Source organism: Herpailurus yagouaroundi, unplaced genomic scaffold (genome assembly GCF_014898765.1).
Source record: "Herpailurus yagouaroundi ecotype Mexico unplaced genomic scaffold, PumYag 67793, whole genome shotgun sequence".
Lineage (NCBI taxonomy): Eukaryota > Metazoa > Chordata > Mammalia > Carnivora > Felidae > Herpailurus > Herpailurus yagouaroundi.
In genome coordinates this window covers 18,960,334-18,973,316 of record NW_024420586.1, presented here as the reverse complement: position 1 = coordinate 18,973,316, position 12,983 = coordinate 18,960,334, and the positions used below count along the sequence as shown (strand labels likewise).

The window sequence follows — 12,983 nt, the reverse complement described above, 5'->3', positions numbered from 1 at the left end:
AAAAAGAAAATTAAACAAAAAAAACCAAAAACCCAAAAACAAAAACACACCACAGGACAAAAAGTTCTTCGTAAATCAAATTCTATTTGTGAATTCAGCAAAATAATTTCTATAAAATAAAACAGCAAAATATTTAAATAGAAGAGGGTGGACTGTATCTGAAGGGGTATTTGGTTTTTAGACAGGTTCCAAAAAGTACACACATTCAAGTTACCAATTCGCTTTTAAATACAGTATTAACTGATGAGTTTCTTATCTTTAATTAAATGTTTATGCTGCAATTATGATACCTCAATTAACTAACCAGTAGTTTCCTTTTTAATTAGACCCTGCTTCGAACATGGAAAGTTTTGGAATCATGGACAAGGAGCTAGGACAAGTCTTGCTTTCAAGTAAAACTGTGACTGAGCAGAAAACTCAGCCAGACGTCTTGGGGCAAGTGGTGCTCCAAGTACTGTGGGATTCTGGTGACTTCCACTTCACTGGGGTCCAGCAGAAGGAAAGTTTTAGAAGATTCACCTAATAAGCTCTACCAAAGAAACGAAACAAGCACACCAAATACAGTCTTCTATTATGCTCCAAGCATCCTGGCATAGCAAATTTTTGCATATTTGTTTTAAATCTTTAAAAATTCCCATTACTCATAGATTTCTTTATCCCACCCAGAGATTGAACTGTCAAACATTAGACATAAGCAACCTATGTGTAACTGAAAACCGCCTGTTTAATCACGTCTCCCCTTGTTTTATATTTATAGTCTAGGTGTGAGAAGGAAAAGCTCTGAGCGATACAGCTGTCACACTGGGACAACCGCGGTCATTATGGTAATTTTTTCCTCATTGGCTACACTAACCTGGTGTGAAGCCATGCTAAATGTTACAGCTTAACTATAGCTTCAAAGTGATTAACCTAATGTCAGAATAAAAAGGCAATGAAAAAGATCTAGAAACAATGTTACATCACCAATTTTCCACATCAACCAAATAATTTAAAGGTTACCAGCCTTACATTGCTCATAGTAAAACTGCCTCCAGTGGCAAAGAATTAACATGAAACTATTGGTGTGGTTGACATGGACGGGCTCTGGTTTGTTGTTGGTGTATTTTTTGTTTTTTTTTGTAAAGGAATAGATCCAACTGCCATGAGGCAGGCAACACTGGTTGCAGAGTGCAATGGGTAGAACAAGAAAATTAACTTTTGTAGTTTTTGTAGATCTGTGAGTCTCCTCAAGAAAAGTTTCTTGCTTAAGAATTAACAGTCAAACATTAATATACTATATACACCTTTGCCATTTACACATTAGCATCAGGCCATTTATTACAAAACACTATACACTTTCCACTGCAGGCGGGTTATATATGGACAGCAAATTTCTGCAGATAAGACAGTGAATAAACTCTCCACTCCATGTTGATTAGGAATAGTTTTTCTAGTTTTAAATATTAGCCAGACACAGAAAAAGGTTGGACTGTAAGGCCTGGGTGCACAGTCTTGATGGAACCAGTTAAGTATGTGCATTTCACTGATCCTTCGTCTGAGGTGGGGACACTTCTTCACTGCCTTCGTAATTTTCTTGTGCTCGCTGGCCAGTTCTCTGAGGGTTGTTCATGTGATGTGCTGCTGGGCCTGTATATGGCTGTCCGTGCACATGGTTATTCTGAGAGGGGAGAAGAGATCTACGTTAAGACTTTTTCACATATTAAACTTTCAAAATCATGGGCTGAAAACATTTCTTTTATTCCTGGGACTTACAAAAAGTCAATATGCTGGGCCCAACGGTGAGGGGAAAAAAATGGTTTGGAAGAGAAAACCCCAGGGCCCCTGGGTGGCTCAGTCAGTTAACTGGCCGACTTTGGCTGAGGTCACGATCTCACAGTTGTTGGCACGAGCTCCAAGTCTGGCTCTGTGCTGACAGCTCGGAGCCTGCTTCGGATTCTGTGTCTCCCTCACCCTCTGCCCCTCCCTCGCTTGTGCGCGCGCTCTCTCTCTCTCTCTCTCTCTCTCTCGAAAACGAGTAAACTTAAAAAAAATTTTTTTTAAACAAAAAAACACACACCACCTAAACTGCAACCCCCCGAGCCCCAAATAAAAGCAGTGTAGGTCTGTGTAAAGTTTTAGCTGAAGTGATTTTTAGTGCCCCAAATTATTTAGACCAAAGTCTGACAAAGAGATTATAGCCTATTTATTGTCAAAAAACATTTACAAAAAATGATTTCTGAGCCAGAATACATCTATTCTGACTCTTCCAAGCACCTTGAAGCTTCTATAGGATAATGATGAATCTGGTCACAGGACTTCTGCATTAGCAGCGACCTTGAACACAGAATGGTGTCACTAAAAACAAGGCTAAAGATCTGGATTAACCAAGCATGAGTAATACAGGAGCTTTCTCAGGGCTGAGGAAAGGAACTTTCTTCCTCGTGAATTTGGTTTTGTAACGTTTTAAACCCATGAACCCTCATTTTTCTGTACATTCCCACCAACCAAGAAGATTTTAGATCTTTCTAGAATTTGGATTACAAAAATAAATATTATGAATATGCATTTTCTAACTATTCAGTATGCTTCTGTTTCCAGCCTGAAATATAGTCTGAAAATATAACTGGTTTCCAGACTAGCACCAAGCATCAATCACCTGGGGACATGTCAGAAATGTAGATTTTTCTGGTTCTACCCCAGAGCTAAAGGAATCAGAAGCTTGGGGTGGGGGCCCAGCAACCTGTGCTATAACAAGCCCAGCAGGGGGGCACCTGGGTGGCTCAGTCGGTTAAGCGTCCGACTTCAGCCAGGTCACGATCTCGCGGTCCCTGAGTTCGAGCCCCGCGTCGGGCTCTGTGCTGACTGCTCAGAGCCTGGAGCCCGCTTCGGATTCTGTGTCTCCCTCTCTCTCTGCCCCTCCCCCGTTCATGCTCTGTCTCTGTCTCAAAAATAAATAAACGTTAAAAAAAAAAAAAAATTTAACAAGCCCAGCAGGGGGTTTTGTTTTTTTTTTTTTTTTAAAAGATTTTATTTTTTAAAAGCTTATATATTTTGAGGGGTGCCTGGGTGGCGCAGTCGGTTAAGCGTCCGACTTCAGCCAGGTCACGATCTCGCGGTCCGTGAGTTCGAGCCCCGCGTCGGGCTCTGGGCTGATGGCTCGGAGCCTGGAGCCTGTTTCCGATTCTGTGTCTCCCTCTCTCTCTGCCCCTCCCCTGTTCATGCTCTGTCTCTCTCTGTCCCAAAAATAAATAAAAAAAACGTTGAAAAAAAATTTTTTTTTAAAAAATAAAAAAAATAAAAGCTTATATATTTTGAGAGAGAGAGCAGAGCTAGTAGGGGAAGGGCAGAGAGACAGGAAGAGACAATCCCAAGTAGGGTCCCTGCTGCTAGTGCAGAGCTCCACAGCACAGGCCCCACATAGGGCTCAATGACCTTAAGACCTTGATATCATGACCTGAGCCGAAATCAAGGGTCAGACGCTCAACCTACTGAGCCACCCAGGCGCCCCACCTCTGACCAAGGGGGGAAATTTTTTTTTAATGTACTTACTTTGAGAGGGAGAACAGAAGTGGGGAAGGAGCAGAGAGAGCAGGGGACGAAGGATCTGAAGCAGGCTCTGTCCTGACAGCAGAGGCAGAAGAGAGCCCAATGTGGGGCTTGAACCCATGAATCACAAGATCATGACCTGGGCTGAAGTCAGACAGACACTTAACTGGCGAGCAATCTAGGTGCTCCCAGGGGAAAAATTTTTGATGCTTGTTCAACTTTGAGCATCACTGCCTCAAAAGATGTGAATTAGTCACATCTGGTTTTAGAAGGAAAAGTTCTCGTTCAGAAAATTTCATCATTTAAATGTTATTTATTTAGCTACTGATCTTATAGGAAATTTTATGGAAATCTGTCAAATCCTTGGTATTTTTTAAACAGTTGTTACTGTCATTGAAGTCTTGGTTAGGCTAAGTAACCTTCATTGCCACATCTTAAATGTCTTTGGAATCCATTTGTAGACTCTAACAGGACAATTTCCTTCATTGCCACATCTTAAATGTCTTTGGAATCCATTTGTAGACTCTAACATGAAATGTCATAGTCCCTTTTACTAAGTATCATTTTATGTGCACATCAATTGTCACACAGTTTTAGTAACATAGAGGAGTACAAAGGGCACCTATTTGACCAGGAAAACACAACAGGGAAGAGCTGAAACACATCATACTGTGACCCTGTCCCAGTATTACTGTCCCAACGATTATTCTTTTGATCATGCCCTGAAGGTAGTCTAGTCTTTACTCCTTTGCAGTCACAACAAAAAATTTAGTCATCCTTTAAATAAAGCATAAAAGTAGGTTCTAGGGATGAAAACAAAAACCGGCCCCCCATTTACCTGTTGATACTGAGATCCAGGTGAGTGGGGGTACAACGGGGCATCTTCAGGTGGAGGCGACTCATGCTCATCAGGGGCATCTTGGTCGTCCGGCTCCTAATTTTAAAAATTTAAAGATAAAAATAAACTTGAATCTGCCTACATAACTGTTTTTTTTCTAGTTGAAATAAAAACTTAACCTACAAAATGGACTCACAACTTTCCTTTTACTGAACAGCAACAAATGTAAAGCACATGAAAAAACCTGATTTGGATTCTCTGAGAGAGACTACATTTCAGGCAATTTCAGAAATTTCTCTAGAAGGCGGCTCCCTCATTAACTGAAGACTACACTGGCCTATAAAGGAAAAAATTGCTTTCTTTCATTTCTATCTGCTATACACTTGTGGCTCTTTTTTCTTTTTTTTGTTTTTTTTTTTTTTTTTTTTTTTTTTACCTCCTCTGGACAGAGTTCACAAGCTTTTGCAAGTGTCATCCTGGCACTATGTGATCTCTCCAAGAAATAACCATTTGATGTTTCATTGCTTTGCACTGGAGGAGACCAGTTGTTGTAAGTGTATTGAGGATTGCCAGTATATGGTCGTCTTTCAAGTTCATCCCCAAGCCATTCCACTGCCCAGGTCCACTTTCTCTTAAGATCTCCGTTGCCCTTCAAAAGAAAATAAAACCATGTATGTAAAAGGCTCTGGAATATTTCTCAAAGTTAAAATAACTCCAAATTCCCACTATTCCTTTTTTTAAAAATGGAATCCCTAACTCGGATTCCAATTTGTACAAAACTGTAAGAAAAAACCCTCACCTGCAGAATCTGGTAAGCAACAGGACAATTGCTAAAAAGAGCTACCATACATTTTATACACTGGTATGCTCTTTTTTGATAGTGATTCTTCGAGCGCTGGATTGTGTCAAACAGCCCATCTCGGTCATCTGGGATTCCTTTAAGTGCATTATGAATTCTGAAAAAGAACCAAATATAAAAACCTGAAAGATCAAACAGCAGCTAACATTCCTTGAATGTACTAATGCTAGACAGCAGGTCATTACTGTCAAACCCCTGAACAGAGGAGAAAAGGGGTACTGACAGGTTTTAAACGGCTTGCCCAAGATCAGGCAGCCCCCTAGCAGTCTGTGCTCTTACCAACCTGTTACCAATCCAAAATGACTTTGTGATGTAATTAAAATACATTACTGGAAGTGAATTTAGGACGCTAAGAGTAATACAAACTTAAAGTTAACAACTAATGTTATAACTGCTGTACCTAAGAGTTTGCTTCAAGTCAGTCCCTTTTATAAAGCTGCATTTCTTTAGGAAGTTAGAAATCAGTGACTGTGACACAGTGATATAATTTGGAAGTACAAAATGACCTTGAATTCTAATCATGAGGTGCTATACGACAAAGTAATTTTCACCAATACTACTACAATTTAGCTGATTTGCCAAAGATGGGTGATTTCATTTCAGTTTGTGCCAAGTCACAAAAGAACAATATACAGTCAATGATTTCTCGTTCTCCCCCCTACCTCAATAAGCAACTTAAAAAAATTATAGCGGCAAAAAAGCACCCGGTTTCTTTTGTGTTAAAAACCTCACCCACCAGTAAACAAAATGGGTTGTATACACACTGTGGATTATTATCCAGCCTTAAAAAGGAATAAAATTAAGACACATGCTACAACATGTTTGAGTCGTGAAGACATGAAGTAATGGGGAGTTATGGTTTAATGGGCACAGAGTTTCAGTTTGGGATGATAAAGTTCTAGAGATGGACAGTGGTGATGGTAACAGCATTATGAACAGAGTGAACGCCAATGAATTGTAACTTAAAAATGGTTAAAATGGTAAATCCTAGGTTATGAATACTTTGCAGTTTAACTAAAAAAATAACAGTAAAATAAAAAATTTACCTTCCTGCAATTCTCTGAGAATTGAAAACAGGTTTTAAAAAAAAAAACCACATATACAAATGTTCACCGTAGTATTCACAACAGCCAAAAGGTAGAAACCACCAAAAGTCTAACAATGGATGAATGAATAAAGAGTGTGGTATATCCGTACAATGGACTGTTATTTGGCCATAAAAAGGAATGAAGTACCGATAGATGCTCTAACACAGAAGACCTTGAAAACATTATGCCAAGTGAAAGAAACCAGACACAAAAGGACATTTTATAGGATTCCATTTATATGAAGTGCACAGGCAAATCCAGAGACAGAAAACAGGTTAGTCGTTACCGGGGGATGGGGGGTAATAGGGAGTGACTGCTTAATTGCATATGGGGTTTCCTTTTGGAATGATAAAAATGTTTTGGAATTAGATAGTCATAATGATTGTACAACACTGTGAATGTACTAAAACCCACTGAATTGTATACTTTAAACCAGTTAAAATGGTGAACTTAACCTCCATAAAGAAACACTACCTGTATAGTCAGGAATTACAAAAAAACAAAAAACCTTACATAAACCATAAATTTTACTTAGTAGAATGTTTCCAAATAAAAACGCAAGTTTGGTTTTTGTTTTTGCATTACATGCATTCCTGAAATCTTTTGTTTGGAAATCATGACTTCAGCAATTTTGCAAGGTTTAATAATTTCAGACTAATCAATCATGTACAGGCTTCTTGCTGTTTAATCTGAAACACTTCAGTGTATACGGTTTTTGCCTTCAGTTTTTTCAAGTGATAATGAAGTATAAGGCATTATTTCTACCATATCACATCTTCTTCCCATTAGTATTAACTGCTTTCAAATGCTGTTTTGATCAGTATTATCTTTGCCTGCTTTATTCCCCAATGCCTGCTAGTGCCAGGCACATGGTAGACAAATACTCTGTAAATATTCATACAGTGCTTACCGAATGAACTCAAAGCTCACTATGAGAAAATTATTTTCAAGCTTGGGCCAGTGATTCATAGTAATAATACCTTACTAATCTCATTACACAAAACTCAACTGTCCATATTTATTCCAGCACATGTGCCTTTCCCATTCCTGCTTGCTTCAATAACTCAAGAGAACTAAGATGTAACCAAACTGTTTTAAAGCTATACATGCTTACAATATTTTTAAATGAAAAGAGTGAAAGATTCCATTAAAAACACCTTTTTTCAAAAAAAAATAACAAGTTTATTTATTTTGAGAGAGAGATATAGCACAGTGGGGTAAGGGGCAGAGAGAAAGAGACAGAATCCCAAGCAGGCTCCATGCTGTCATTGCAGAGCCCAATGCGGCGCTTGAATTCATGAACCTTGAGATCATGACGTGAGCTAAAGTCAAGAGTCCAATGCCTAACCAACTGTGCCACCCGAGTGCCCCCCATTAAAAACAATTCTTAAGAAAAATGTCAAATCCTAGAATCCTGCTGAGAAGGGTACTGGACAGTGCTCAAAATACACGGTTATAGTTATGGAACTACTGATTTTTTTTGTCTCCTGAAAACTGATTTTTGGTTTAATGCTATTTTTACAAACAGTAATAGGACTTGAATCTACGATGGTAATTTTGGAGATAATCTGGAAATATGGATTCATGAATTCTGGCATTTGCAATCCCCACTAAGACTCAAAATTGTAATTTCTCTTTAAGTGTTTTGTTATAGAACTTGTTTTCAAGTTGCTGTTTTAATTATTGACAGATGGGAGGCGGTCCATTATATAGATTTTGAACTGTTTCTGTCAACTAATTCCATACTTCACCATCATCTGTATAATTCTTGGGATTAAAGATAATACATTAAACTTTAGGACAGAAAGAACAAACGGAGGAATTCTGGAGAAAGCCTGAGGGGATAGTTATGCTGGATAACCTCAGTTAAAAAAAAATAAAAAAAAAAAAAAAAGGGGGCACCTCGGTGGCTCAGTCAGTGGAGTGACCGACTCTTGGTTTCGGCTCAGGTCATGGTCTCACAGTTTCGCGCATTTGAGCCCCATGTCGGGGCTCTGCGCTGGCAGTGTGGAGCCTGCTTGGGATTCTCTCTGCCCCTCCCCTGCTCTCTTCTCTCAAAATAAGGAAATAAACTTAAAAAAAAAAAAAAGCACACTTTAAAAAAGGTTATGTATAGATTGGTTGACACGAACACAACCAGAGGCTTGCAGGAAGCCAACCCCCATATTTCCCCCAGGAGCACTGGTTCAGCACTCCCCCATTCAGTGTTCACAGCAACTTTAGACTATGTAACTACCATGAATAATGAGAACTCACTGTGCTTAACTTACCTAAGGACTATTTTTAGATAACCAAATGTTACCTTACCTCATGTGACTAATTTTAAAAGAACCCTAGCATGTCATTAATGAAATTAACATATTTACCAAAAGTTTATGCTAGTTTTCCTTAATTAAAAAAAAATTTGACAGCTAGTGGTAAGCACGCAACACGGGCAACTTTTTATTCACTCTTAAGCTTTTAAGGGGACACATTTATTAGATCTCCAGGAGGTATTAAAAAAAAAGTGCTGACTGGCAATTTCAGTTAGTCTAAAAGTTGGGCAAGTAAAAAAGAGGATCAAACCTGTGAGTCTGCCAGGAGTCCTCAATCAGTAAGATTTGCAAAAGCAGATCCAAATAGGGCCGGAGTTCGTAAGTGTAGGAATATGCAACCTAAAATCAGGAAAGACATGGTGAGATAACTTGTTTAAAGGAATAACAAATGACAAATTATAGAGACGTATGAATGTTTATTTTCCTAACCTGCCAGAGAAGTTCACTGAGGACAGTAGATGAGAACTGAGGATTCTCCCAGCAGCAAAAACGAAGCAATTTGACAGTTTCCTCCGAGTTACTGCAGTCCTCGATTATTTTCTTCACATAACTTGTTCTCACAAACAAAATATCTGCCACATTCTGCTGAATTGGCATTATAGGTTGTGATAAATTAGGATCACCAAAAGGATTGGGAAGAGGAGGATTACCTAGAATACAGATTTGTCATCAATGAGAAACGAATAGGCTTCTCCACAATAATCTACAGGTTTCACCACAGAAAACAGCTTATGAAGTTTGTATTTTTAAAAAGTAACATTTTAAATCAATATTCCTAAGTACAATGAAACAACGAAGAAAGGAGTATCAGGCATTACAATAACCAGACAGACCAAGATGACAAGATGCAAACTTTAGATGCCAACACTGCCATTTTCCTATATAAAAAGTTAATTTGTAAACTACTTCATAAGGCATCAACCTCAGTAGCAAGTAGACAAAAAAAGATCCCCTTTAAACATGTGAAAAAGGTATAGAACCCAAAATATTACAAAATATTCCAAAGCACAGATAGTCGGACTCTTGTTTTTATAAACATCTTCAGAATTAAAATAATTAACTGGGCACTACATATGGCCAGCAGTATTTAAAACCCAATGTAAAGAATGGGGCATTTGATTTTACCATTGATTGAAGACTGCATTCTTGAAGAGACATTGCAACAGCGGATCAGCTGTGACACTACCGAGTACAGTTTGCCTAATTCAGCATACTGGTACTTGATTGGAGGACCTGGACCTTCATCTAAAGATACGAGCATAAAGGTAGCAGGTACATTCAATTTCAGAAGTTGTGTCTTCTCTGCCACACCTACAGTGAGAGAGGAAGAAGCGGGAAGAATTACAAAAGAGAAAAGAATTCAGATGGTAAGGGCTTCGTAATAACAGTAGTTACATAAAATATTTTTTTATAATTTTTATAATCACAAGACCACTCTTAGCACTCAGAGAATTATTTAACCAAACAGAAAAGCTAGGTCACATAATTGGATTTAAGTTTTAAGATGGTGAAATAAAGACCAGGACATTCCAGTCAAACCAGGCATAAAGAAAACGACCACCTTCTATGGCCTGAGCATCTGGGGGGACTAACCTACAGTGCCATCCTCATCGTTAGGGAGGATGACGAAAACTAAGTGAGAAACAAGAATTCTTATGTAAACTGCCTCTCCAATTTCTTCCACAGCTAAGCTGCTTGAAAACCATGCCTAAATTTGGTTTCTTCCCCCTTTCTTGGAGCAAAGCTAAGGAATAGTTCTAAACTGTAACTACTTCCTCTCCTACTTGGATTCCTCTCACATTTGCTTTCAACCTCCTCTCCTCGGTCTCATTTGTGAGTCCTCCTTCCTCTGTCTCTGAAAAATCAATGTGCCTCAAAGTTCCCACATGAGGCTATCTTCTCCCTCTGTATGCTTTTCCTGAATGATCAAATCCACACTAATGGCTTCATGTTCCAGCAATTTTCACCCAGAGGATTCCAGAAGACTTACAAATATCTTAAGTATTCTACTGAATAATGAACATCACTATTTGGGTATCCAATAGGCTCAAACTCTATTTGCCCAAACTGAACGTTCACTCTCCTTATCCATGTCTTTCCGATTCCCCCCCGCCATACATGGCCCCCACTATCTATTCAGTTGGAATCCTGGGCAAATTTTTAAAATATAACTTATTGTCAAATTGGTTTCCAAATAACACCCAGTGCTCATCCCAACAAGGGCTCTCCTCAATGCCCAACACCCACCTTCCCCTCTCTCCCAGCCCCCATCAACCCTCAGTCCGTTCTCAATATCCAAGAGTCTCTTATGGGTTGCCTCCCTCCCTCTCTGTAACTGTTTTTCCCCCTTCCCCTCCCCCCATGGTCTTCTGTTAAGTTTGTCAAGATCCACATGAGTGAAAACATGGTATCTGTCTTTCTCTTATTTCACTTAGCACAATACCCTCCAGTTCCATCCACGTTGCTGCAAATGCCCAGATTTCATTCTTTCTCATTGCCAAGTAGTATTCCATTGTATATATATACCACATCTTCTTTTTTTTTTTTTATTTTTTTTTTCAACGTTTATTTATTATTTTTGGGACAGAGAGAGACAGAGCATGAACGGGGGAGGGGCAGAGAGAGAGGGAGACACAGAATCGGAAACAGGCTCCAGGCTCTGAGCCATCAGCCCAGAGCCTGACTCGGGGCTCGAACTCACGGACCGCGAGATCGTGACCTGGCTGAAGTCGGACGCTTAACCGACTGCGCCACCCAGGCGCCCTTACCACATCTTCTTTATCCACTCGCCAATTGATGGACATTTAGGCTCTTTCCATAATTTGGCTATTATTGAAAGTGCTGCTAGGAACACTGGGGTACATGTGCCCCTATATGCATCAGCACTCCTATATTCCTTAGGTAAATTCCCAACTGGAATCACTCTTAACATCTCTTCTGTGTTCCCCTCTCCTTAATATCCAATCATTGATTTCTACTGACTTTGCAAAGTACCAGAATCTGTCCACTTGGATCCCCCCCACTCCACTGTCCGTTCCCCAGTACAGGCCACAACGATCTTCTGCTATAGATCATTTTAACAATCTATAGTCTCATTTCCCTACAATCCATCCCACACTGTGGTCAGAATGATCTTTCTACAAGGTATGTCCTTTAAAAAACTCTTACCATGGTTCATCAATGCCCTTAGGATGAAGTCCAGAATCCCTCACAAGGCTTGCCACAATAGCCTGATCAGAGAATCCTGTCCAGTGCTCCTGCCATCACCACCTTAGATCAATTCTAGACTGATTAAATTTCACCTCATCCAAACCGAGTTTATGCTAAGTCTCTGCATCTGCTGTTCACTCTGGATGGAAAACTTAGCAACCAATTCCCACATCAACTTCTGCATTAAGTCCCCTAAACTCCCCAAATCTGATCTGGTAACCCTGTGATATACTACCACAGCACTTTGTACTTTCCCTATTATAACCATTAACATACTTTATGGCAGTTATCTATTTGTTTCTATACCCCATTAGACAAGACACTTTTTTTGTCACATTCCAAAAGGTATAATGAATACAGGTGCACAATCCCTTATCTGAAATCCTGAGATTCAAAAAGCTTTTATCATAAATATAAACAAAATTATTTCATAAAGTTGGGTGCCAAAATGTGTTTGCTGGGAAAAGCTAGCCTGAAGTGACAAGAGGCTATTTCTAGTCTTCATTTATCCCCACGAATTAACACTATTCGTGTTTTACTGTAGAAATATTAATGTGTATGTTTATAAGGTGCTGTCTTGGATCCTGCTATAGGGATGTTACATAATGCGTGATATATATACCGCCTTACCTTTCTTAAATCTAAATAATTCTGAACCTGAAAGCATATGTGGTCTTAAGAATTTCATGTTAAAGTTTACGGATCTGTATTTGCTTTTAGCAGGGAAATTTTAATTACATTATGGACCAATGATGTATGGTTTGTGAATAGGCAATACCTAAAAAAGAGAGTTGAACAAAATAGCATTTTTGTGAATGCCTAAATTTGATATTTCATAGTTTGAAATAGATTCCACTTGCTTGTTTGTGTCATAAATACTCTCTCCCTTCTCAACTACAAATAACCAAGCATCTCTAGTATGGAGAGATAAAGGAAAAAACCAATTACAGAGACAAAAAGTAGAATGTTGCTTATGTTAAACGAGCCAGAGATCAACTGGTGATCAGTAGGTTCACATACAAAACAAACATGGAATGACAGGGATGTTTGATTATTTCTGGAACTTAATTTTGGATATATGTTTTTTTCTTTTCTTTTAAACTTTTTTTTTTTTTTTATTTTTTTTTTTTAAACGTTTATTTACTTTT

General features: G+C 38.8%; 1 protein-coding gene across 2 annotated transcripts in view; it reads right to left on the bottom strand.

The window, feature by feature from the left end:
• Nucleotides 1-1,102: 1,102 nt before the first annotated feature.
• Nucleotides 1,103-12,983, bottom strand: part of USP9X (ubiquitin specific peptidase 9 X-linked) — a 128,277-nt gene continuing 116,396 nt past the window's right edge. For both annotated transcript variants that reach the window (XM_040468837.1, XM_040468838.1), the window contains exons 39-45: nucleotides 9,751-9,936; nucleotides 9,055-9,275; nucleotides 8,876-8,964; nucleotides 5,163-5,319; nucleotides 4,800-5,012; nucleotides 4,364-4,459; nucleotides 1,103-1,657 (exon numbers count right to left, since the gene is read on the bottom strand). In XM_040468837.1, coding sequence (XP_040324771.1) covers nucleotides 1,520-1,657; nucleotides 4,364-4,459; nucleotides 4,800-5,012; nucleotides 5,163-5,319; nucleotides 8,876-8,964; nucleotides 9,055-9,275; nucleotides 9,751-9,936 — 1,100 coding nt within the window. In that variant the 3' untranslated portion in view covers nucleotides 1,103-1,519. The remainder of the gene's footprint in view (nucleotides 1,658-4,363; nucleotides 4,460-4,799; nucleotides 5,013-5,162; nucleotides 5,320-8,875; nucleotides 8,965-9,054; nucleotides 9,276-9,750; nucleotides 9,937-12,983) is intronic.